Raw genomic sequence first — 27,762 nt, 5'->3', positions numbered from 1 at the left:
AGTTTTCGTGTATAATTCAATACAGGTCCTGAAACTGGTGTACTAGGTTAATGCTTTCAATAATTAAAGGTAAGCCTTGCTGTCTACCACTCGGATACAGTATAACCTCAAGTCAATTTCTTCAGCTCACATCTCTTATTTCTAAAAAATACAGGTCAGCTACCAGACATAGATTTATGTATTGTTTTCTGTGAATTCAAATGAAAATTGAAGCCTTCAAAAGCAGTATGCTCTGCATTATTTAAAGAAAAATAATATTTAGGACCATAGTTTAAACAGAAAAGAATGGAAAGAAATATTTGTAAGAGAAATATAAGATAATGAGTGTATATAAACATTTCATAGACATTTGATTAAATAACAAAGAGACCAGGGCATTTTATTGGAGGTGCCATTACCATATGTGTTAAACTTCCTAGTACTTTAAGCTTTATCTGACTGACCTTGAATTCAGGAAGTTAAGGAATTTCCACGACGGACAATAGTAATATTACTGTAGGTATTTATTATACATGTTTATCAAGGTATCGTTCATTACCAATATATATAATACACATGATTTCGGATTTTCATATATTTGGTCAACATTAAGGTTTTTGTATCAAAATTATTTAAAATATATTGAAGTCAGAAGATTTAAATTTGATAATTGTGATTTTCTCCAAGAAAGGTCTGATTTCTATGAAGTAGTTTCTAAATTGAGATTGTAAGTTGATTTATTAGTATTAAAGATTAATTGTAATGTTGTAATTTTTATTGTTACTAATATTTTCATCATAAATGTCCACGCAGCTGCAGTTTAAACTTAAAGATCAAGTTAAACTTGAAGAATCAGTCACTGATTGTCTTAACCTGTAAAAGGGGACTGATTAAAATTCATTCTAGATTTTCACATAGAGACTGTGTTGATTCACTATGTATATAAGAGTATTTTGATAGACGGTATAGGCAGAAATGTACTCTCCGAGTGTTACTGTGTTTGTACGGCTGTTTTGGTAACGTGTATGTAAATATAACGAGTCTTAGCTGCACTGATACCAGAACAACTTTGTTTAGTGACTCATGTATACATTGCAATCAATGCGTGATATCAATATACTGGTATTTCAACATAGGCCCATGGCTGCAGGTACCATTGTCATTGGGTAAGTGTTTTATGGGGCTAATAATATATATGGTCATAGAATATTGCTGTTCAGAGGGGAATGGGTTGGGACTATATATATAATGTATAAATAAGCTGGTACCAATATATAAACATACTGGTATTTATATGTACGTACACGCTTTAACTGCATAACATATGATATGTTCGCGAGCCATTTCTTTTAGTGGTTTGAAGCTTCCAAATTATTTCATGAATACAAACTGGCATTGCTAGCCCCATTGCGATATCAATATAGCAATAATACATATAATATTTGTTGTCATTATTTTCATAATCAGCAACCGAAATGCAAAAAAGCTACAAATGTTTATACACAACGAATGTTTCATTTTATACAATTACCAAATATAGTTAAGTGCATAATTTTATGATTATAGCACTTCAATTTAGGCCAAATAAGGCCTAGCTGTCATTCCAATATAGGCGAAATAAGTCAGAGCTGGCACTCCAATATAGGCTAAATAGACTAAATAAGGCCTAGCTGGCACTCCTATATAGGCTAAATAGACTAAGTAAGGCCTAGCTGGCACTCCAATATAGACTAAGTAAGGCCTAGCTGGCACTCCAATATAGACTAAGTAAGGCCTAGCTGGCACTCCAATATAGGCTAAATAAGGCCTAGCTGGCACTCCTATATAGGCTAAATATTAAGGCCTAGCTGGCACTCCAATATAGGCTAAATAAGACCGAGCTGGCACTCCAATATAGGCTTATAATAAGGCCTAGCTGACACTCCTATATAGACTAAATAGGCTAAATAAGGCCTAGCTGGCACTCCCAATATAGGCTAAATAAGGCCTAGTTGACACTCCAAATATAGGCTAAATAAGGCCTAGCAGGCACTCCCAATATAGGCTAAATAAGGCCTAGCTGGCACTCCCAATATAGGCTAAATAAGGCCTAGTTGGCATTCCAAATATAGACTAAATAAGGCCTAGCTGAAACTCCAAATATAGACTAAATAGGCTAAATAAGGCCTAGCTGACACTCCCAATATAGACTAAATAGGCTAAATAAGGCCTAGCTGGCACTCACAATATAGACTAAATAAGGCCTAGCTGGCACTCCCAATATAGGCTAAATAAGGCCTAGCTGGCACTCCCAATATAGGCTAAATAAGGCCTAGTTGGCATTCCAAATATAGACTAAATAAGGCCTAGCTGAAACTCCAAATGTAGGCTAAATAAGGCCTAGCTGAAACTCCAAATATAGACTAAATAAGGCCTAGCTGAAACTCCAAATATAGGCTAAATAAGGCCTAGCTGAAACTCCAATATAGGCTAAATAAGGCCTAGCTGAAACTCTCAATATAAGCTAAATAAGGCCTAGCTGGCACTCCCAATATAGGCTAAATAAGGCCTAGCTGGCACTCCCAATATAGGCTAAATAAGGCCTAGCTGACACTCCAAATATAGACTAAATAAGGCCTAGCTGACACTCCAAATATAGACTAAATAAGGCCTAGCTGAAACTCCAAATGTAGGCTAAATAAGACCTAGCTGAAACTCCAAATATAGGCTAAATAAGGCCTAGCTGAAACTCCAAATGTAGGCTAAATAAGACCTAGCTGAAACTCCAAATGTAGGCTAAATAAGGCCTAGCTGAAACTCCAAATATAGACTAAATAAGGCCTAGCTGAAACTCCAAATATAGGCTAAATAAGGCCTAGCTGAAACTCCAATATAGGCTAAATAAGGCCTAGCTGAAACTCTCAATATAGGCTAAATAAGGCCTAGCCGCACTCCAACATCGGCTAAATAAGGCCTAGCTGACACTCCCAATATAGGTTAAATTTCCAGTCCTAAATTTAGCCTGTTGTTCTCCTATATTACTTTACTGCCATATACAATATCATACCAGTCAGCTAACGTCTTTGGGGTTAGTAATTTCAGCACATTGTTATTTGAGTTTTTTGGTCAATAGTGCTATGTATTTGTATGTGTATTTTACCTTGACCATGGTGTGATAATACAATTGTTTGTGCACACAGTGAATTAAAATTGTCATATACTGGGACCCAGTGGAGTACTGTATACAAAGAACATGTATACCAGGAGCTGTCAATCAAAATGATAACCCTTAAACAGAAAAAAACATGTTACACAATATCTGTCTATGAAGAAATTCTAGCTCCAATGGTATTTTATCAAACAGTATAATTTGATAACATTAGAATTCAAGACACATTATTCAATAATTTTCATACGAGAAGTTAAGTCATATAATTATGATTTCCTAGAACAATTACCATGAGACCATTTTGAGTTTTTTTTTTTTTGCATATATGTCATTATGATAATAGAATGGTGGAAATAGAAAAGTGGGAAATATTAGTATATAATGCTCTTAGTGCTATGACAGGTTGTTTTGTCAATAGTCTCAATGTCAGAGTTTTTGATGAAGGCTTAATTTGTCTTACTGAATTTTTGTGTTTCTTATAGAGCTATATCAGTGATCAATATAATACTAGATAAAGAGGCAGACATTAAAGTATAAGTACGGATTATTGTTATGTAATGGGTGAGGAAGAATGCCTGCAGTGTCAATCAATTAGGAAACCAAGTCTGGTGCAATGTAGGCTGTGTTGCATTTAAATCGGAAAAAAATAATTGTTATTAGTTTTGAATAGAGACCATAATGCTCATATATCTATAATGTTTGAATTATAACTTAGCAATACAAATGACGAAGGAAGACAACTTTTTGACTCATGCCCTGACCGGGCCTCGAACTCACGATCTACGGCACCCAATCGCCTAGCCAGAAATACCCGCAGCTTATACTGCTGTGCCACATCGGCGTTCTTAAAAAAGAATGTTTCAATGGCGCAGTGATGGTCGGCCCGATACCCTGACATGATCATTGTGGAAGTCGTCTATAAGATGATATGAATACCTGGATCGCAATTAATGTATTTACATACATGGATACAAATTGTACATATATTATATATATTTCTCTCGGTACAACTACGACAGGAAATTCAAATCTATATCTTCGGATCACCAACACATAGTGTATATGATACATTGTGCTAATAAATAGATATATAACTTAGCAACACAAATGACTTAATTGTCTTAATTTCTCATTCATGTTTCAAGGTATGTTGCTGAAAGTTCAGTAGAGTAGCTACAGATCAAGTTCAAGTTTCAGGATTTTGGGGTCAAGGTCACTATTACTATTTTTAGCAAGGGCCAGTAGGGACATATCTTGTATTGTTTTAGCAATACCCACTATGCTTGTCTTTCGTGATGTTTAGTATGATACAGGTCTTTTAGACCTTTTCTGTAGAGGAAGTAATGATTAAGGTATAATGTTAACTGTATTTATTGCAGACAATCTATATATTGATCTGTGTCAGAAAGCAGACATTTTCTCACCTACTGCCAGTAGTAATAAAACAAGACAGTTACAGTTTTTACATTCTCCTTTTAGCATCACGACCAGGAAACAGTCAATCCAGGTGTCAGAAGTCATTCAAAATTCAGTAGTTTTGGTTCATAGTGGTTTCCATGGCCAAAGTGAGGAAAATCATGTAAAATTCAATACATTGTTTCTGATTCTAAACCCAAATTTTTTTTCAAATGATATCCTTGTAAGATATTAATGTTTCTCCATAACAAACATCAAAATATGCTGAAACAGTGTCATAATCAATATTCTTCAGAATAAGATTATCCAGTTAGAATGAAAGAGAAAAGAAAAAAGAAAAGAATAGATTCTTGTATTTTAAAGGAGAGTAATTTTACAAACCAGTAAATATTGCTTTGACAAGATGCAGATTTAAAAGATACATATAAGCATGGGGAAAATAAATTGTGTGTAAAATTTGATGGAGTTTATAATTTCTGGGAGTGTGACCGTTAATTCTTAGAGTCCCTGTTGCCAAGCTTCCTCAGGGAAGGAAACTGATTATTTCCTGTGGAAACATTTGGACTTTGAAAGAACAGACAAATACACTGATATCTCATGATTATCCTATATGTAAGTCACAGTTAGATACAATGTACATATAAAGTGTGTCTTAAATGTGAAAATGACACCAGTCAGGGGGTGACATCTTGATATATCTCACCATCAGTTCTTTAACTATATAGAGAGTTAAATTGCACTGTTTTGATTGGAGGTTGAAAAAGCCTATGGACAGTCACACCATGCAGTTGAAACACATGTCATCCTCTAAGCACTGCATGTAGTCCAAAGGAAACTCAATGGTTTATACAGTACAGCATTAAGCTCTCTTAGGCTTTAGCTGGGAAGCTGCTGATTATTACAAATTGTACTGTATTATTGGTGAAGCATGGCAAATCAGGATTGACATGGAATTAGTAGTACAGTTTATTGTATCAGCTCAGGTGGTGATCCCGGCTGATCATCATGTGTCCAGCTGTCTTTGGTAATATGAGTTAATGACGTGGACGCTGAGGTGAGAAATGCCTTTCTGAGTTAATATTGTAAACAGAAATCAATGAACCTTCTAGAACCATTATTGTCTGGTACTCAATCAAACGGTGTAGATTACTGACTTGGCCAGTTGGAATGATGTTTTATCAACACAGCATGCTGATATTTATATGGTCTTTATATTCATGGAATTCATTTCTACTTTCAATATATGTATTTAATCTCAAAATACAATACAGTCTGGATTGAACACATTTTGTGTTTTCAATGAGTCAGTGAATATTAACTAAATTGAGTTAATCCATTGGTTTGATGAATGTTTCTATGTTTATTTTTTTTTTAATTTTCTTCAGTTCAATGTAGAACTCAAGGATGGAAGATGTGGAAATCATATGGAAATCTAAAAGGGGGAGTCCGTGGGGATAAGGGCAAAAAGTATGGAAATCCAGAAGGGAAAGTGATGGAAATTAGGGCAATAAATATAGAAATCAGGGAAATAAAAAAAAAAAAAAAAAAAACAAATTCAAGCATGATCAACCTGATAATTTTATTGATATAATTATCTATGCAATCAATATCAGGTTCAGTAAATATTCCAAAGGGTTTCAAGGAATATGTCAGTCTAATTATTAATGTCAAAAATTGACAATTAACTTTCATTTGATGGAATAATACTTGAAGCCAGCCTATAGGATTATTATGCGAAATGAAAACTTCTAAATAGTTTCCCAGCTTAATTCTTACATTTAGGACTATTTCTGGCATGCAGCTTTATGATGGATGTCATAAAGATATCCTGTCGTTTAAGTAATCAATCCTTTAGGATCGTGTCTACCTGTCTATGGATTTCAGTGTTCCATCATTATCCTGCTGATAGCTATAACAGTACTTGTTGGTCCAAAATAAATGGTAAAACTTTTGATTTTGGAATGTATTGCTTTTCAATGATATCATGTTGATGAATCTCATTCAATTACTGTCTAAAATTAATGTTGAGGGTGTAATAGCAAACATTGTTTTTTTCTTAACAAAATCATTTGTTTGATTACCTTTATCAATGAAATACTATAATATCGTTACTTGTTGACTTTGGTCTCTAACCAGTCTAGTCGTTTCTTGTTTCCCTGAACTCTGTTTGGTATAGAAGTGCTGTCTCTATGACAGAGATGACACATACAGACTATAGTATAAAGGGGTGCAGTACAGTTTGATGAAGTGGGCCAATCTTGTTTACAGATCATTTGTTTTAACATTTAGATGAGATGGCATTTTGCAATGTACCATATAGAGTTCCATTATCATACTGTCAATATTTGTCTGGTACTCACAGCCATATTAAACCAACACTGAAATCTGTTGTCCCTCCACACAGTGTGATGATACCAGATATAGCACCAGGGTAACACCGGATATGTCGCTCCAAATCTGTCCTTGTAAAACATCAATTGATATGGAGACACCATTTCACCAACCTACCACCGTTAAACTTTGAGAGATCTATCTAGCTGAACATTGTTATTGCTTCTATGGGATGTTCTAATTAAGACAAATCTGTTGATGAGAGATACACAAACAGGACTTTAAAAGTTCTTATAAGTTTGATACTCAATAAGACAATTGTATATCAGGGAAGGTTAAAACCTGAACATTATTTGTTATAGAGGTTCCTATAGCTAAGACCATTCTTATATTAAGGCTGTTATAGCTGCAGTGCTTGCATGACTCGTGCCTGAGCCTTCTGGATGAGGTAGCATAAGACTGTAATGTTGGAGGATCAGACAAACCAGAAAAGGCTGTTATAATAGACCTTATCTGATATGTTAGGAAATACAGATTCATGGTTGGAGTAGACTGTAACACAGACTTTAATAACACCTGTATAGCACTTCTGTGTCATGGGAGGTTGTCATGGACAAACATATCTTGTTGGGGATATTTATTACTTCATTGTGAAGTGGAGGTAGTCATGAACACAGTTTTATCAGAATTTTTAGGTCACCTGAGACGAAGCCTTTTGTCCGTCGTCGTCCGTCGTCCGTCGTGCGTCGTGCGTCGTGCGTCCGTAAACTTTTTACATTTTCGACTTCTTCTCCAAAACCGCTTAACAAAATTCAATGAAATTTGGCAGAAAGTTTCTATGGCTGAAGGTCAACCAAAATTGTGAATTATATGGTCCCCACCCCCCAGGGGCCTGAGGGGTGGGGCCAAAAAGGGTCAAATTGACTAAAACTTCAAAAATCTTCTTCTCTACTCTCAGATATGGTGGAGTCAAACACTCTTTATAGATGAAAGGGTCTTGTGGTGCTTTACCAAAATTGTGAATTGCATGACCCTGGGGTCTCACGTTTGCCCCTGGGGAGGGGGTAAACTTTACTATAGTTTATATAGGGAAATCACATTTTTGACTATTATTTGTTGGATTTGTATTGGAATTCATTCTAACTTGGTTCAAATTATCAGCATGGGATGACAGTTTGATGGTATGTACATGTTGGCCCTGGTTGACCCCCAGGGGCTGGTGGGCGGGGCCAAAAAGGGTCAAATTGACTGAAATTTCAAAAATCTTCTTCTCTACTCTCAGATATGTTAGAATCAAATACTCTTCATAGATGGAAGGGTCTTAAGGTGCTTTACCAAAATTGTGAATTTCCTGACCCTGGGGTCTCACGTTTGCCCCTGGGGAGGGGGTAAACTTTACTATAGTTTATATAGGGAAATCACATTTTTGACTATTATTTGTTGGATTTGTATTGGAATTCATTCTAACTTGGTTCAAATTATCAGCATGGGATGACAGTTTGATGGTATGTACATGTTGGCCCTGGTTGACCCCCAGGGGCTGGTGGGCGGGGCCAAAAAGGGTCAAATTGACTGAAATTTCAAAAATCTTCTTCTCTACTCTCAGATATGGTAGAATCAAATACTCTTCATAGATGGAAGGGTCTTCAGGTGCTTTACCAAAATTGTGAATTTCATGACCCTGGGGTCTCACGTTTGCCCCTGGGGAGGGGGTAAACTTTACTATAGTTTATATAGGGAAATCACATTTTTGACTATTATTTGTTGGATTCGTATTGGAATTCGTTCTAACTTGGTTCAAATTATCAGCATGGGATTACAGTTTGATTTTATGTACATGTTGGCCCTGGTTGACCCCCAGGGGCTGGTGGGCAGGGCCAAAAAGGGTCAAATTGACTGAAATTTCAAAAATCTTCTTATCTACTATATGTTAGAATCAAATACTCTTCATAGACTGACCCCATTAGGACTGATGGGTGGGGCCAAAAAGGGTCAATTTAGTTGGCCGAAATATTTCAAATCTCAGGTGACCGTTAAGGCCCTTTGGGCCTCTTGTATGTTTTTAGGGCATTTGCATGTATGCCTCAGGATAATCCATCACAATACTGTTGATTGGTGTATTTCTCCTTTATCACTATTAGTACCTGTACACATGAACTATGGTATTAATTGATATGACAATGTCATCATGAGCTTTGTAGTACTCGGTTTATTATCCTCCTACTAGACATACATGTATTTGAGTGTGTGTTCCATTTGATATTACGTAAACTTAGGCCTTGAATAAAAATAAAACATTCATAATATGATTGAATTACACTTTTAAATGGAAATATTATTAGATTTGAGTGATTTATAATGCTTTAAAGTAATGGATACCATTGTTACCTAGAGTTTTAGGCCAGCGCTGTATACTAAATGGAATTTAGATAATCAACATATGGTACGTACGTATAATGTGATGTTCAATATTTGGGTGGGCAACATAATGGTGAGATACATTTCACTGTTACCTAGATACCTGCAGATCATTAGTTAGAATGAATTATTGGTGATCCCATATCCGACGATAACAGCTGGTGTAACCTTAAAATCAATTAAAGGATTTGTTTCTTGTTTTCATATTGTGAGCAGTAATTAGTCATTAGCCTTGGAGACTCGTCACTCAGATTGATGTAAGGTTATTATTTTCTCTGTACAAAATGTCCTGTCCATTCTAACCTGGAGTCCGGTGTCAGACATCAGAATACCAGAGAAAGCACACTACTATATTACATACAAGAAGTTCTACCTTTATATTGATTTGGATCTTAAATCTTCATGCTGCATTGCATGTCTTAATAGGTAGGCACACCTAGTTTACCAGATGTAGACTGTTTATATCTATATATATATACTCTGACATACCTTGGAGTAAACCAACTGGTACTGTAGGTATATACAAGTGTACATGTAAACCACTGTACTGTAGGTATATACAGGTGTAAACCAACTGGTACTACAGGTATATACAGGTATATACAGGTGTAAAACAACTGGTACTATAGGTACATACAGGTGTAAAACAACTGGTACTATAGGTATATACCTTGGTGTAAACCAACTGGTACTATAGGTATATACAGGTGTAAACCAACTGGTACTATAGGTATATACAGGTGTAAACCAGCTGGTACTATAGGTATATACAGGTATATACAGGTGTAAACCAACTGGTACTATAGGTATATACAGGTGTAAACCAACTGGTACTATAGGTATATACAGGTGTAAACCAACTGGTACTATAGGTATATACAGGTGTAAACCAACTGGTACTATAGGTATATACAGGTGTAAACCAACTGGTACTATAGGTATATACAGGTGTAAACCAACTGGTACTGTATGTATATACAGGTGTAAACCAACTGGTACTATAGGTATATACAGGTGTAAACAAACTGGTACTGTATGTATATATATGCAGGTGTAAACCAACTGGTACTGTAGGTATATACAGGTGTAAAACAACTGGTACTATAGGTATATACCTTGGTGTAAACCAACTGGTACTATAGGTATATATACAGGTGTAAACCAACTGGTACTGTAGGTATATACAGGTGTAAACCAACTGGTACTGTAGGTATATACCTTGGAGTAAACCAACTGGTACTATAGGAATATACAAGTGTACATGTAAACCACTGTACTGTAGGTATATACCTTGGTGTAAACCAACTGGTACTATAGGTATATACAGGTGTAAACCAACTGGTACTATAGGTATATACAGGTGTAAAACAACTGGTACTGTAGGTATATACCGGTGTACATGTAAACCAACTGGTACTGTAGGTATATACAGGTGTAAACCAACTGGTACTATAGGTATATACCTTGGTGTAAACCAACTGGTACTATAGGTATATATACAGGTGTAAACCAACTGGTACTATAGGTATATATACAGGTGTAAACCAACTGGTACTGTAGGTATATACAGGTGTAAACCAACTGGTACTGTAGGTATATACAGGTGTAAACCAACTGGTACTATAGGTATATACAGGTGTAAACCAACTGGTACTGTAGGTATATACAGGTGTAAACCAACTGGTACTATAGGTATATATACCTTGGTGTAAACCAACTGGTACTATAGGTATATATACAGGTGTAAACCAACTGGTACTGTAGGTATATACAGGTGTAAACCAACTGGTACTATAGGTATATACCTTGGTGTAAACCAACTGGTACTATAGGTATATATATGCAGGTGTAAACCAACTGGTATTACAGGTATAAACAGGTGTAAACCAACTGGTACTGTAGGTATATACAGGTGTAAACCAACTGGTACTATAGGTATATACCTTGGTGTAAACCAACTGGTACTATAGGTATATACAGGTGTAAGCCAACTGGTACTATAGGTATATACAGGTGTAAACCAACTGTTACTGTATGTATATACAGGTGTAAACCAACTGGTACTATAGGTATATACAGGTGTAAACCAGCTGGTACTATAGGTATATATATACAGGTGTACATGTAAACCAACTGGTAGTATAGGTATATACAGGTGTAAACCAACTGGTACTGTAGGTATATACAGGTGTAAACCAACTGGTACTATAGGTATATACCTTGGTGTAAACCAACTGGTACTATAGGTATATACCTTGGTGTAAACCAACTGGTACTATAGGTATATACAGGTGTAAACCAACTGGTACTATAGGTATATACAGGTGTAAACCAACTGGTACTGTATGTATATACCTTGGTGTAAACCAACTGGTACTGTATGTATACACATTGGTGTAAACCAACTGGTACTACAGGTATATACAGGTGTAAACCAACTGGTACTATAGGTATATACAGGTGTAAACCAACTGGTACTGTATGTATATACAGGTGTAAACCAATTGGTACTGTAGGTATCTACAGGTGTAAACCAACTGGTACTATATGTATATACAGGTGTAAACCAACTGGTACTGTATGTATACACCTTGGTGTAGACCAACTGGTACTGTATGTATACACATTGGTGTAAACCAACTGGTACTACAGGTATATACAGGTGTAAACCAACTGGCACTGTAGGTTTTAATATAGGTGTAAACCAAACTCAGGACTTGTTGTTTTACTTACAGTGTAAACCAGCCGATAAATATAAAACTTGGTTTTTAATGAAGATCTGTCACCACTAGATATAGTATTTACAATGTTATGTATCTTAAACTTTCCAGAGTGTGTTGTAATGAAGAATATAACTTTATTTAATTGAATAGATAACATCATTAATATCTGGATTTCAATTACCGGTATATGATCATAAACATATTGGCAGCCCAATATAGGCTATTTGGTTGATGAAATGTTTAAAATTATCTATAGCGTATTTCACAGCAAATAAATTAGTGAATATTTAAATGTTTACACATTTTAATAAATGTATATAATACCATGGTATAGTAAATATTTTTAACATTATAGTAAATAATAGTAACATTATGGTAAATGATACTAATATAATTGTAGATGTTAATAATATAATAGTAGAAATTACTAACATTGTAATAAATAATACAAACATTATGGTAAATAGTACTAACATTGTAAATGGTGCTAACTTTGTAGTAAACATTAGTAATATACATATAATTGTAAATACATTGTTGTATTACTAAAATAATAGTAGTTAATTGCTAACATCGTAGTAAATAATTATGATACAAACATTATAATAAATGGTACTAACATTAGAGTTAATATTACTAACATTGTAATAAATTGTAAAAACATTATTATTACTTTAGAGCTAATAGTATAACACTATCATAAATAATTTACTGACTTTGAATTTATTAACATTATAGTAAATATTACTAACATTATACCTAATAGTATATAACACTTTAATAAATAATTTACTGACTTTGAATTTATTAACATCATAGTAAATATTACTAACATTACAGCTAATAGTATATAATTAACACTATAATAAATAATTTACTAACAGAGTGTATTATCATTATAGTAAATATTACTTACATTATAACAACTATTGCTAACACTACAGTAAATAATCTACTAACCAGAACCGTTATACCTTTATCACTTGAAGGTAATCTTTTAAAGCAGATCATCTGATTAATAAACATTAATAAAAAAAAAGGTTGATTGAAAAAAAGATACAATTTCAGCAACAAAAATAGGTCATCCAGTTTTACGTATTGCTTTATTCATCTGAATTATGTTTGTCTCACTCTGACACACACATGAGTTTCTATGACCCTGACACACACATGAGTTTCTATGACCCTGACACACACATGAGTTTCTATGACCCTGACACACACATGAGTTTCTATGACCCTGACACACACATGAGTTTCTATGACCCTGACACACACATGAGTTTCTGGGACTCTTGACACACACATGAGTTTCTATCATCATACTCTGACACACACATGAGTTTCTGGGACTCTTGACACACACATGATTTTCTAAAATTGACCCTGATACACACATGCGTTTCTGGGACTCTTGACACACACATGATTTTCTAAAATTGACCCTGATACACACATGCGTTTCTGGGACTCTTGACACACACATGAGTTTCTATGACTCTGACACACACATGAGTTTCTATGACCCTGATCGACACACACATGAATTTCTATGACCCTGACACACACACAAGTTTCTTTGACTCTGACGCACACATGAGTTTCTATGACCCTGACACACATGAGTTTCTATGACTCTGACACACACGAGTTTCTTTTACTCTGACACACACGAGTTTCTATGACCCTGACACACACATGAGTTTCTATGACCCTGACACACACGAGTTTCTATGACCCTGACACACACATGAGTTTCTATGACCCTGACACACACATGAGTTTCTATGACTCTGACACACACATGAGTTTCTATGACTCTGACACACACATGATGACCCTGACACACACATGAGTTTCTTTGACTCTGACACACACATGAGTTTCTTTGACTCTGACACACACATGAGTTTCTTTGACTCTGACACACACATGAGTTTCTATGACCTTGACACACACATGAGTTTCTATGACCCTGACACACATGAGTTTCTATGACTCTGACACACACATGAGTTTCTATGACTCTGACACACACATGAGTTTCTATAACCCTGACACACACATGAGTTTCTATGACTCTGACACACAAATGAGTTTCCATGACCTTGACACACACATGAGTTTCTATGACCCTGACACACACATGAGTTTCTATGACCCTGACTCACACATGAGTTTCTATGACCCTGACACACACATGAGTTTCTATGACCCTGACACACACATGAGTTTCTATGACTCTGACACACACAAGAGTTTCTATGACCCTGACACACACATGAGTTTCTATGACTCTGACACACACAAGAGTTTCTATGACTCTGACACACACATGAGTTTCTTTGACTCTGACACACACATGAGTTTCTATGAATCTGACACACACATGAGTTTCTATGACTCTGACACACACATGAGTTTCTGGGACTCTTGACACTTGTGACCATGAATTACCAGCAGATCCGTGTTGATCATTAGTTCAGACTTGTTGTGACACTTGCCCAGTCTTGTATATAATTAAGGAGTGTATTGTTTATCCAGTCCTCCGATTTTCATTTTATTGAGGTGAATCTGAGGGATAATGGTTAAGAGTTATTAATGAATGAAACATGGATGTACTTGTTATCAATATAATGAACAGGTTTTAATTAGACTAAAAGCTTGGCTCTACTGATCGAGAGTCTCCATGGGGGTGGGGATTGACATATAAGTATTGATTAGATTTGTGATAGACATGCAGCTGGTGTATTAATTAACAAACGAATAAAAAAAAACATTCTCAGAAATAGATTGTCTGAAATTGGTATAAAAATGTTTAGTGTATTAGGTAACGGATCAGATCAACAGGTCTGTGGAGATACTTTACACTTATTATTATGCCCAAAAGTGATTAACTTAATCAGTGCTTAGAGTTCAAAGGATGGTTGACATATATATTCAACAAAGTCAGGAGGGGGAAGAAGTGATATATTCTCCTGTTATGAACTTCAGTACCTTAGTAACTGTGAGGACATGTTTGATACAAGTTGTATATGTACTCTGCTTGTTGTGGGTCTGCAGCACTACTCAGTAAAGCTGCCTGCTGCAATAGATTATTCTAGGGCAGAGACTACAATATACACTACCAGACCATTCTGAAGACTCTTAGAAGGTGAGCGAGGGCAACAAGTGTCCTATTTTACTGGAAGACATTTTCTTCAAAAGATTTGATTTTGATGCTAAGTAGAATTTTTTTTTTAATTGAAAAGCTTTTATCAATAATTGAATTTTTTGTTTTGCAGCCCAGCTGAATCTGAACCGCCAAGCTGGAATATGAGTGGTGTACCAGGAAGGTAAGTTACTATATATACAAAACAAAAAAACATAGATAATTTACTTAACAATTGATAACCATTGTTCAACAAATTAAATATTGATCAAGTGATAATGACATTTTAATCAAACTTTACAGGTTTTCATGTCTGACAAAAATGATCTAAAGATCAAGAAAGAAATGACTGAAATTCATGTCAACACTGCAACAAATACCAGAATAAATAGCATTCACTGGGCTATAAACATTAGTGATGCTTTTTTTCCATGCCCAGCAACATTTCCAGTAGGGGATGTTCGGCTGGAAATATTGATATTTCATAGCCTTAATTCACAGAAAAAAAAATCTGTATGCAAATATTAAGGGCTAACTGCAATCCTTTTTGAAACAAAAAACTCTTTCTCTTCAGAAACCCCTCTCCAAAGTGTGTTAGGTGCCCTTATATTGATTAGTACTATATGACATATGTCAAGTTGGTGCCACAACAACTAGCTTAAATTTAGACTAAGATTATGACACCATTACCATGGTCTTATAGACTGAGGCTGTACCACTATATGTAACTACAGGTATAAGACTAATGCTATACCACTAACTACTGGTATAAGACTAAGGCTATACCACAACTACTGGTATAAGACTAATGCTATACCACTAACTACTGGTATAAGACTAAGGCTGTACCACAACTACTGGTATAAGACTAAGACTGTACCACAACTACTGGTATAAGACTAAGGCTGTACCACTACGACTGGTATAAGACTAAGGCTGTACCACAACTACTGGTATAAGACTAAGGCTGTACCACAACTACTGGTATAAGACTAAGGCTGTACCACAACTACTGGTATAAGACTAAGGCTGTACCACTAACTACTGGTATAAGACTAAGGCTGTACCACAACTACTGGTATAAGACTAAGGCCGTACTACAACTACTGGTATAAGACTAAGGCTGTACCACTAACTACTGGTATAAGACTAAGGCTGTACCACAACTACTGGTATAAGACTAAGGCCGTACTACAACTACTGGTATAAGACTAAGGCCGTACTACAACTACTGGTATAAGACTGAAACTGTACCACAACTACAGGTATAAGACTAAGGCTGTACCACAACTACTGCTATAAGACTAAGGCTATACCACAACTACTGGTATAAGACTAAGACTGTACCACAACTACTTGTATAAGACTAAGGCCATACCACAACTACTGGTATAAGACTAAGGCTGTACCACAACTATTGGTATCAGACTAAGGCTGTACCACAACTACTGTTATACGACTAAGGCTATACCACAACTACTGGTATAAGACTAAGGCTGTACCACAACTACTGGTATAAGACTAATGCTATACCACAACTACAGGTATAAGACTAAGGCTATACCACTACCACTGGTATAAGACTAAGGCTATACCACAACTACTGGTATAAGACTAAGGCTATACCACTACCACTGGTATAAGACTAAGGCTGTACCACAACCACTGGTATAAGACTAAGACTGTACCACTACTACATTTATAAGACTAAGACTGTACCACTACTACATTTATAAGACTAAGACTGTACCACAACTACTGGTATAAGACTAAGACTGTACCACTACTACAGGTATAAGACTCAGGCTGTACCACAACTACTGGTATAAGACTAAGGCTGTACCACTACCACAGGTATAAAATTAAGGCTATATCCCAGTGACAACTACTGGTATATACTAAAGCCGTTCCACTACTACTGGTATAAGACTAAGGCTGTACCACAACTACTGGTATAAGACTAAGGCTGTACCACAACTACTGGTATAAGACTAATGCTGTACCACAACTACAGGTATAAGACTAAGGCTATACCACAACTACTGGTATAAGACTAAGGCTATACCACTACTACAGGTATAAGACTAAGGCTGTACCACAACTACTGGTATAAGACTAAGGCTGTACCACAACTACTGGTATAAAATTAAGGATATATCCCAGTGACAACTACTGGTATATACTAAAGCCGTTCCACTACTACTGGTATAAGACTAAGGCTGTACCACAACTACTGGTATAAGACTAAGGCTGTACCACAACTACTGGTATAAGACTAATGCTGTACCACAACTACAGGTATAAGACTAAGGCTATACCACAACTACTGGTATAAGACTAAGGCTATACCACTACTACAGGTATAAGACTAAGGCTATACCACAACTACTGGTATAAGACTAAGGCTGTACCACAACTACTGGTATAAGACTAAGACTGTACCACTACTACAGGTATAAGACTAAGGCTATACCACAACTACTGGTATAAGACTAAGGCTATACCACTACTACAGGTATAAGACTAAGGCTATACCACAACTACTGGTATAAGACTAAGGCTGTACCACAACTACTGGTATAAGACTAAGACTGTACCACTACTACAGGTATAAGACTAAGGCTGTACCACAACTACTGGTATAAGACTAAGGCTATATATACCACTACCACTGGTATAAGACTAAGGCTGTACCACAACTACTGGTATAAGACTAAGGCTGTACCACAACTACTGGTATAAGACTAAGGCTGTACCACAACTACTGGTATAAGACTAATGCTATACATTATAAGTCTGTGCACTAAAGGCTGTATTTGCCACTACCTAAGTCTCTGACTATACAATAAAAGCTTTTTAGCAGATAATTAAATTGTGATGAGATCTCGATGTTAGCCTGGACATTTCTATAAGGAATATTACTGTGTAGACTCCATAGGTATTTCCATACAAATGACTGCATGTTTGATCAGGTGCAGATATGTTTTCTTCGCAGTTATTTTACAATAACTCTTCAAAAGGTGAACTCAAATAAGAGTTGAACAGACTATTAGTACATTAAAAAGGTGTACTGTGAGTGAGTGAGTGATCGATGTGGAGTCTATGTCTGTTTCGTTATATAAAGGTGCTGAAACAGGATACAGTACCGTAATTCTTATTATGTATCAGTTTATACTAAGAAGTAAACATTGAACTTGTGTTAATTAACATTTGGCTGAAAGATATGAAATGGAAGTAGGTGTGAAAAATTCCATTAGTCAGTGTGCATATAAATAGGTAAATAATTGAAATGTATTTATAAACTGTCAATTTCATTGACAGATCTGGTGAAGTTTTGCAATAATTGATAAGAAGATATATTATGGCTAGTAATTTCCAAATCCTGCCTGTTGGTTAATAAGTGTTCTGTATATCAAAATGGACCCAAAGACAACTCATATGAGGTGTTGATAATATGCACTGTTTTGTAGGGATGTGTATTGCAAGAATTTTTGTATCTCCATATATTGCGATACAGGATCCTAGCTTGTATGTACCATGATGCATATCACAATGCATATCACAATACATATAACGATATTTTAGTCAGAAGAATTGCAAGTCTTTTCTTTAAACAAAGCCATTTATAATGAAGGAAATGAATGTTATATGATGGCTAAACAAACCTGATTTATCATGCCTGCCATTTTGAAAATGGTGCAACACACTCAAGCTGTGAGTCTCAGTGAACCAGACGCTTGATATGATTGAGGTCGGGAATGAATAAATGTTTTGTGTATTTATCATCTCGAAAACAATAAATATGCAAGTAAACTGATATATTATTTGATATTTACACTTAGAAACGAAAATCAAAAGCAGTTGTTCAAATATTTTCAGAATTTCTATTATAAAACGAGGTTTTTACGGAAATATACAAAGATTACCAGGTTTGAAATTGTACTGTGATACGTATCTTTCTTGAATCTTGAAATATGGGTATATCAATAATGCCCTGCAACACTACTGTTATGATATTTAAGTATTGGAGAGAGAGACTGTCAAGTTTATTCTCACCTAACACATACATGTATTCTAGAACTGGAGAGGGAGACTATCTAGCTTATTGTCATTTTATCACATATTCTAGTATTCTACTACTGGAGAGGGAGGCTGTCCAGCTTATTGCCACCTTATCACACATTCTAGTAATAGAGATGGAGGCTAGCTGTTTATTCTAGTAATGGAGATGGTGGCTGTCTACTTTTTTGTTAGACATACGTACCATAGTTTTATTGTAAGAGGTAGTTGGAATTTCAGGTCTATAAAAATATATTTTTACGAGTAGGAAGATGAGATCTCAGACAATAATATAAAAAAAAATAATTCTGTTAGACAAGGATTCACTTACAGTTATCCTGGAGTTAAGACCACCATTTGTGTGTCTTAAATGACAGAATCTGCATTTTAACAGAAAATTCTATTTTGGTTATTCATAAAATATTAAAATGGTATTGATTAAATGATTTTTTGCTTTCTGTTACCATGGAAATATTACAAGATCTAAATATGATTTTATGTTTTAGATTTCAAAATAGCATGGTATTGGTTTCTGCACACAGATTTTGTCTTGTTCAGCAGTCATATAAGACATGACTTGTAAAATTTCGCATACATGCAATCTGAAGTGTATGTATAGAGTGGTTACAAGCCGTGTATTTTGAATAAGTTCTTTTAATAAGGATAAGTAGAAAATAGTTACACTTTAGAATCATATTTTACAGATGTAAACCTATGACTATGTAGAGATATATCAGTAGAAATGCTTAAAGAGACAACCAATAACATTACTGTGATATTTTCATTCCAGTATACAAGATGAACAGGCAATGTCCTTACACCAGAAGAAGTTAGACAAAGAGGTAAGAATTATATCACATGATGTGTTCACAAGAGGATGTGAGTATAATGAATTCAGGACCTGATTGTATGATATTTCCTGTCTAAGAATTCAGCTAATTCAATATTCATACATTTTGAAATGTTCTGTTATATCACATACACTGTGGATAAAATGCCTGATACAGCTAATATTTTGTACATTTGATAACTCAGTTCTCCACCGTTTGGCTGCTGCATAGTGACTAGCAGGTGTTTGCTTTGGCTTGATTTAAATTATCAAAAGACAATGCAAGTACATGTAATTCAAAGATTACACTAGATAGTGACTGTAAACCTCAATGTAGAAAGACACAATACAAATACATTGTAGATATGCAACATAACAATATAATTATCACTCAGACTTGATTGCCTTGGTGTTTTACCAGTAACTTTGGGCACCAAATAGTGATAATTAAATGATGGAAATCTATGAAGGTTCAATTGATATATACCCAAGACTTGCAATTATGTGTAACTTTCCTTGGGGTAAAGAGATATGTAAGGTTAAAACATTATCATAATTCTTAACTGATTACAGTAAACATCATATCTTGTAACATAATATTTAAATGATTTTCTAATCATGAATATCATAGTTCTGCTATTAACTGGAACTAAGGCCCTGTGATTGTATTTATAGTCTGGGTCTGGCCTAGATCACATATTGAGTGTGATCAGAGAAGTCTATCAAACTGATAATCAGTCTAACTTAGAGAATATTATACAGACAGTTAATACCTCATTTAATGTTCTATTTGCAGAGGAAATGATTTTCTAGCAAAACATACTTCCAATCTTTCTGATTCAAACTTCAGAAACCAATTTATAATCTCTGAATTATCATTCTCCATTAAGGGTTTTTAATAGTGAAATTTGATTTATTGGAATATGAAAGATATTGCTTATCTTTTTTAGCGGAGAAGAATCGATGAACAGAACAGGAGAAAGAGAGCGACTAATAACATGGGCCTTCTTCAGCCCAACACTGATAGTCGGCCTAACTCTGGTGGTCATCGCCGGCGTGGAGAGGAAACGCGGCCTCTGGTCAAGGAATCATCTAAACCGTCCACACCAACAAATTTTGGTGAGTATAATCGATCATCAGTTGTCCTCGGATAACTGAGGTCAGTTCTATAACAACCATATACAGCCATATCAGGGCTATAACGATCTTATCAGGACTATAACTGTCGTATCAGGACTATAACTGTCGTATCAGGACTATAACTGTCGTATCAGGACTATAACTGTCGTATCAGGACTATAACTGTCGTATCAGGACTATAACTGTCGTATCAGGACTATAACTGTCGTATCAGGACTATAACTGTCGTATCAGGACTATAACTGTCGTATCAGGACTATAACTGTCGTATCAGGACTATAACTGTCGTATCAGGACTATAACTGTCGTATCAGGACTATAACTGTCGTATCAGGACTATAACGACCGTATCAGGACTATAACTGTCGTATCAGGACTATAACGACCGTATCAGGACTATAACTGTCGTATCAGGACTATAACTGTCGTATCAGGACTATAACTGTCGTATCAGGACTATAACTGTCGTATCAGGACTATAACTGTCGTATCAGGACTATAACGACCGTATCAGGACTATAACTGTCGTATCAGGACTATAACCGTCGTATCAGGACTATAACGACCGTATCAGGACTATAACTGTCGTATCAGGACTATAACTGTCGTATCAGGACTATAACTGTCGTATCAGGACTATAACTGTCGTATCAGGACTATAACTGTCGTATCAGGACTATAACTGTCGTATCAGGACTATAACTGTCGTATCAGGACTATAACTGTCGTATCAGGACTATAACTGTCATATCTGGACTATAACTGTCGTATCAGGACTATAACTGTCGTATCAGGACTATAACTGTCGTATCAGGACTATAACTGTCGTATCAGGACTATAACTGTCGTATCAGGACTATAACTGTCGTATCAGGACTATAACGACCTTATCAGGACTATAACTGTGGTATCAGGACTATAACTGTGGTATCAGGACTATAACTGTGGTATCAGGACTATAACTGTGGTATCAGGACTATAACTGTGGTATCAGGACTATAACTGTCGTATCAGGACTATAACTGTCGTATCAGGACTATAACGACCGTATCAGGACTATAACTGTCGTATCAGGACTATAACTGTCGTATCAGGACTATAACTGTTGTATCAGGACTATAACTGTCGTATCAGGACTATAACGACCGTATCAGGACTATAACTGTCGTATCAGGACTATAACTGTCGTATCAGGACTATAACTGTCGTATCAGGACTATAACTGTCGTATCAGGACTATAACTGTCGTATCAGGACTATAACTGTCGTATCAGGACTATAACTGTCGTATCAGGACTATAACGACCGTATCAGGACTATAACTGTCGTATCAGGACTATAACTGTCGTATCAGGACTATAACTGTCGTATCAGGACTATAACTGTCGTATCAGGACTATAACGACCGTATCAGGACTATAACTGTCGTATCAGGACTATAACTGTCGTATCAGGACTATAACTGTCGTATCAGGACTATAACTGTCGTATCAGGACTATAACTGTCGTATCAGGACTATAACGACCGTATCAGGACTATAACTGTCGTATCAGGACTATAACGACCGTATCAGGACTATAACTGTCAGGACTTAAACAGCCATATATATAAGGACTATAACAGCCGTATATATACTGGATATATGTTATTAGGTCTATAATGGCCATATATATAAGGACTATAACAGCCATATATATACTGTATATATGTTATTAGGTCTATAACGGCCATATATATACTGGATATATGTTATTAGGTCTATAATGGCCATATATATAAGGACTATAACAGCCATATATATACTGTATATATGTTATTAGGTCTATAACGGCCATATATATACTGGATATATGTTATTAGGACTATAACGGCCATATATATACTGTATATATGTTATTAGGTCTATAACGGCCATATATATACTGGATATATGTTATTAGGACTATAACAGCCGTATATATACTGTATATATGTTATTAGGTCTATAACGGCCATATATATACTGGATATATGTTATTAGGACTATAACAGCCATATATATACTGTATATATATTATTAGGACTATAACGGCCATATATATACTGGATATATGTTATTAGGACTATAACGGCCATATATATACTGTATATATATTATTTAAGGATTAACATTAATTATTTTTTCTGTTATACAGTCATAACATAAAAAACTGGAGTATACTCTTTTCTGTGATAAATTATTACGCAACATCATCAGCCAATCAAAAATGACGTTACATTTCGCAACGTCAAAAATTTTGTTATGGAAGTATAACAAAATTATTTCAGCCAATGAAAATGCGTGTTTCATACAAAATTAAATTATTAGGACTATAACGGCCGTATATATACTGTATATATGTTATTAGGACTATAACGGCCGTATATATACTGTATATACACAATGTATATATTTTAGGGCTATAGCGGCCATATTAGGACTACAATTTGAACAGCACTATTAGGACAATAAAGGCTGTATCAGGACAATAATACCATTGTCAGAACTATAACAGCTGTATCAGGACAATAATACCATTGTCAGGATTAAAACAGCTGTATCAGGACTATCATGTATTTCCATCAATACAAAGTTATGTTTTTGTCAGGGAAAAGTTTGCTATATATGCTACAGATTTTATAAATCCGGAGAGATAAGTACTATATTGGGACATTATGTAAGTATAGTAAGTGTTAGAATCTAAATCTATGTGTGTATAGGTCAGAAGATAACGATATTCTCAACCGACATTCTATCCCTTCATATTTTAATAACATTCGTTAGGTCCATGTTTGTAATAAACAGTATATAGATGTGATGTGAACGTTTTGTCTGATCCCAGCTATACGTGATGGTAAATGAGTTTCACTGCTGCGTATGGTTATAGTCATGTGATAATAATTGTTCTCCAGACAGTATGGTAATTTACAATCTGGATGACATCTAATGTTAAAAAAGGCATTGATTGTTAAGCATATATGCTGACATTTGAATTCCTAAGAGATAGCTTTACGGCAATTCAAGATGAATTATACCATTCCATGGGATCGTCTCCGTGTCTGACCTTAACAGAAACCTGTTGTTGGTAAAGTCTCCTCAGCTTCATATACCACATATCAGATGGAATTCCCTACCCTACAACATACAGATACACTTTTCTTACAGAATTTATTTTGATTTGCACCAAAGAAATGTGATCAAAAATTAGGATAATCTGTTTAAATATTTCTTTATTCTTTCTTCATTTTCTAGCTTTATTTCTTTGTGACAGTGTGCCTACATGTATAAGACAGGGTCTGGACCATTCTCACAGCATTGGAGACTATAGCTTGTGTAATACGATTAACTAGACATGTATACAGTACCTTACAATACTAACATGCCTTGTGTAGTCTACCAAATTCTGTGGAAGGAAAATCAATAAAAGTTCTTGGTTATAAGAACTCAATGTTAGAAGGGATCATACCATGGGAATTTGTAGTTCAATTAAATTTCATAAACCTGCATTGATGGACGTTATTTTTATAAGTCTGCATGTTTGATTTCAGAATACCTCGGCCCAGCAGCTAATGATGACATAGACGACATGGCAAGATTGTCACCTCAAGACCAACGCACGATGACCGTACTTAATGTAACCACTGACAGCCACAGCGATGATAGTGACAGTATACCAGAGATCGCCTCCCCTCTAGAAGGTACACACAATGTGTCCAGCCAAAGGACAAGGTCACCAAGTGGTCACACAGTAGTTACTCAGTGGTCACTCAGTTGTTACGCAGTGGTCACTCAGTGGTCACTCAGTAGTTACTCATTGGTCACTCAGTGGTCATTGACTGTTTGACACCTGTTGATGAAATGTTTGTCACCTACATGTGAGGTTTAGTGTCCCCGTCATGAGATTTGTCTGCACTTTGTCCACATGTGATCCTTTTGTGGTTGTTAGTGATATCACAATTGTGTTTCCTGCTAACAAAATCCCCCCCCCCCCCCCCCCCCCCCCCCCCCCCCTTTAAATCTATCACAGAATCTGAATATTACAAGACAATCATTGTTTAGACAATGAGTTCCACACATAATCTGCATTATAAAATATCAGAGAAAGAACTACTTTCACCTTGAGCTTGTAAATAATTTATCTCTTTGTCAAATGTGACTGACAGAAGATGTGGTAGAATATCACATAGCTATCCTTCTTGTTACTTCCAAGTACATGTATTTCTGATTTTACAAGTCTAGGGTTTTTACAAACATGCAATATAAAATTTGATGTCATCAGATATACACAATAATTGTACAATGTGAATAGTTTCTTTTTCCTTTTGTCTGAAAAAAGACCAACACTTAACTCACTAGTGGCTGTCGATATTCAAGTCTTCATACAACCTGCTGATTAAAACAATAAACTTGATTTATTTTTCAACATTTAAGTAAGTTTGATTAACGTCATATTACGGGTTATGACACTTGGTGGGCCATAGAACTCCTAATATGGGATTACACCTATGTAGTTAGGCTAATGGTGACTCTATAGTACTATACTGTATAGGTTATATAATTGATTGTTTCTATCTACTGCGCCTCCTGTACAATATATTAAAAATCTCCTTATTTATATAGACATCAGACAAACAGTGTTTAAAACAATGCATTGGAGGCATATCTTATTTAACTATTTCCACTTAAAGCAAAAATATTTATTCAAACTTTCACTAAGATATTGGTAGATCATATATATATATATATATATTGGTCAAATAAATATTGGAAGTGATGAGAAAATATATACTCTGTCTCAAGTTAAACTGGTAATTGATTGGTATTACCTGTTCTAACTGGAATCTACCCAAATTCTCATTGGCTGCTTTGATTAATGGCCAGTCTACACAAAGATAGAGATGAATATTTAATGTTAACGAACCCCAACACTTTGGCAGTAACCTATGGCTGTAACCTAGCTCTGTTTATTACAAACAGTTCATTGTGGCCAGTCATAAGTATTATTTGACTTAAGCTTCCTCATATATTTCTTGTTCTGTTTCTTTTAATTAGTATATTATAATGTTCCATTGTATTGTATGTTTTACCTTTCACAATTAAAACCTGTGTAAACTAGACAACTTGAACATCCAAAATCTAAAAAAACAACAACCAAAAAACTGTATTCTTATAACAAAGTTTGGTCTCCTGTGTCCAAATATCACTCCCTGGTCTGTTTTGAAAAGAAATGACAACTCCTGATAAATGTAATGATTAATTTAAGGGTGGTATTTCCTTGTTTTAGTGTGGATAATGTATTTTTTTTTATAAAGTAATGTGTATTGAATATTGAATATGGTTTATTAAGTAAATTCTATGAATTTAAGGATATCAGTATATTAAAATATACTTTATACTTTTTCATTAACTCAGGAGTAATATTGAATAATATAGTTTAACTTTGAAATATGTTTTTTTTTTTTTTTTTGTCGCGTAAAAACCTTTTGGTTTTGATCCTTGCAATAACAGGTCAGTAACATAAACTTACCTCCACTACCCATACACAAAAACATAACCAACCCACAGGAATCCTAGCTCACCCTGATTTATGGCTTCAACACCAAATATGACAAATTGCTGATTTAATTTATACTGGAATAAATGATTAATAAAAAAAAGCAGGATTAATGACGTTTTCTTGTATCATCAAATTTTCATTATCTGAAATAAACTGGTATAAAGCCTGCCTGGATTGTCGGTGTAAGCAGACATTTCCGCATGCATTTGCACATTAGCATGTGCCATAAATGTTTTCTGTCCCGCATCTATCTCCATAGACTGAAAATAAAGCTTGACTGCGATTAAAGGGAGAATTTGAAATATGTATTTTATATATCATAGACTGTAGTAAGTAGGTATGTGATGGATTTGGGATTTGTATTTAGTATGAATGTCACAAAGACATATTTTATACTGTCATTCTTACAACTAATGCATGGTTATTGATTTCTGTGGTTAGAATGTACTGTGTAGATCGAAAAATCTGTTAAATCTTGTAAGACAATGTGCTTCCCTTACCCATGTGTGCTCTTCTGATGCCCCTCCTCTACACCCTTCCTGAATTTGTGTCCCTCTTCTACACCCCTCCTGTATTTATGTGCCTCCTCTACACCCCTCCCCCCTCTACACCCCTCCTGTATTTGTGTCCCTCCTCTATAACCCTCCTGTATTTATGTCCCCTCTACACCCCTACTGTATTTGTGTCCCCCTCTACATCCTCCTGTATTTATGTCCCCTCTACACCCCTACTGTATTTGTGTCCTCCTCTACACCCCTCCTGTATTTATGTCCCCTCTACACCCCTCCTGTATTTATGTCCCCTCTACACCCCTACTGTATTTATGTCCCCTCTACACCCCTCCTGTATTTGTGTCCCTCCTCTACACCCCTACTGTATTTGTGTCCCCCTCTACACCCCTCCTGTATTTATATCCCTCCTCTACACCCCTCCTGTATTTATGTCCCCTCTACACCCCTCCTGTATTTGTGTCCCCCTCTACATCCTCCTG

General features: G+C 35.5%; 1 protein-coding gene across 5 annotated transcripts in view; it reads left to right on the top strand.

Moving 5' to 3' along the window:
* The window catches only part of LOC117327856 (tubby-related protein 3-like), a 76,549-nt gene that overhangs the window by 27,840 nt on the left and 20,947 nt on the right, over window positions 1-27,762 (top strand). For all 5 annotated transcript variants that reach the window (XR_004532742.1, XM_033885062.1, XM_033885060.1 and 2 more), the window contains 4 exons: window positions 15,300-15,350; window positions 20,016-20,067; window positions 21,005-21,173; window positions 24,763-24,912. Coding sequence is in view for 4 of the 5 variants with exons in the window: in XM_033885060.1 (XP_033740951.1) it covers window positions 15,300-15,350; window positions 20,016-20,067; window positions 21,005-21,173; window positions 24,763-24,912 (422 nt within the window). In the remaining variant the exon portion in view is untranslated. The remainder of the gene's footprint in view (window positions 1-15,299; window positions 15,351-20,015; window positions 20,068-21,004; window positions 21,174-24,762; window positions 24,913-27,762) is intronic.

The sequence above is a fragment of the Pecten maximus genome, chromosome 5, assembly GCF_902652985.1.
Source record: "Pecten maximus chromosome 5, xPecMax1.1, whole genome shotgun sequence".
Lineage (NCBI taxonomy): Eukaryota > Metazoa > Mollusca > Bivalvia > Pectinida > Pectinidae > Pecten > Pecten maximus.
This window is presented reverse-complemented; position numbering and strand designations above follow the sequence as displayed.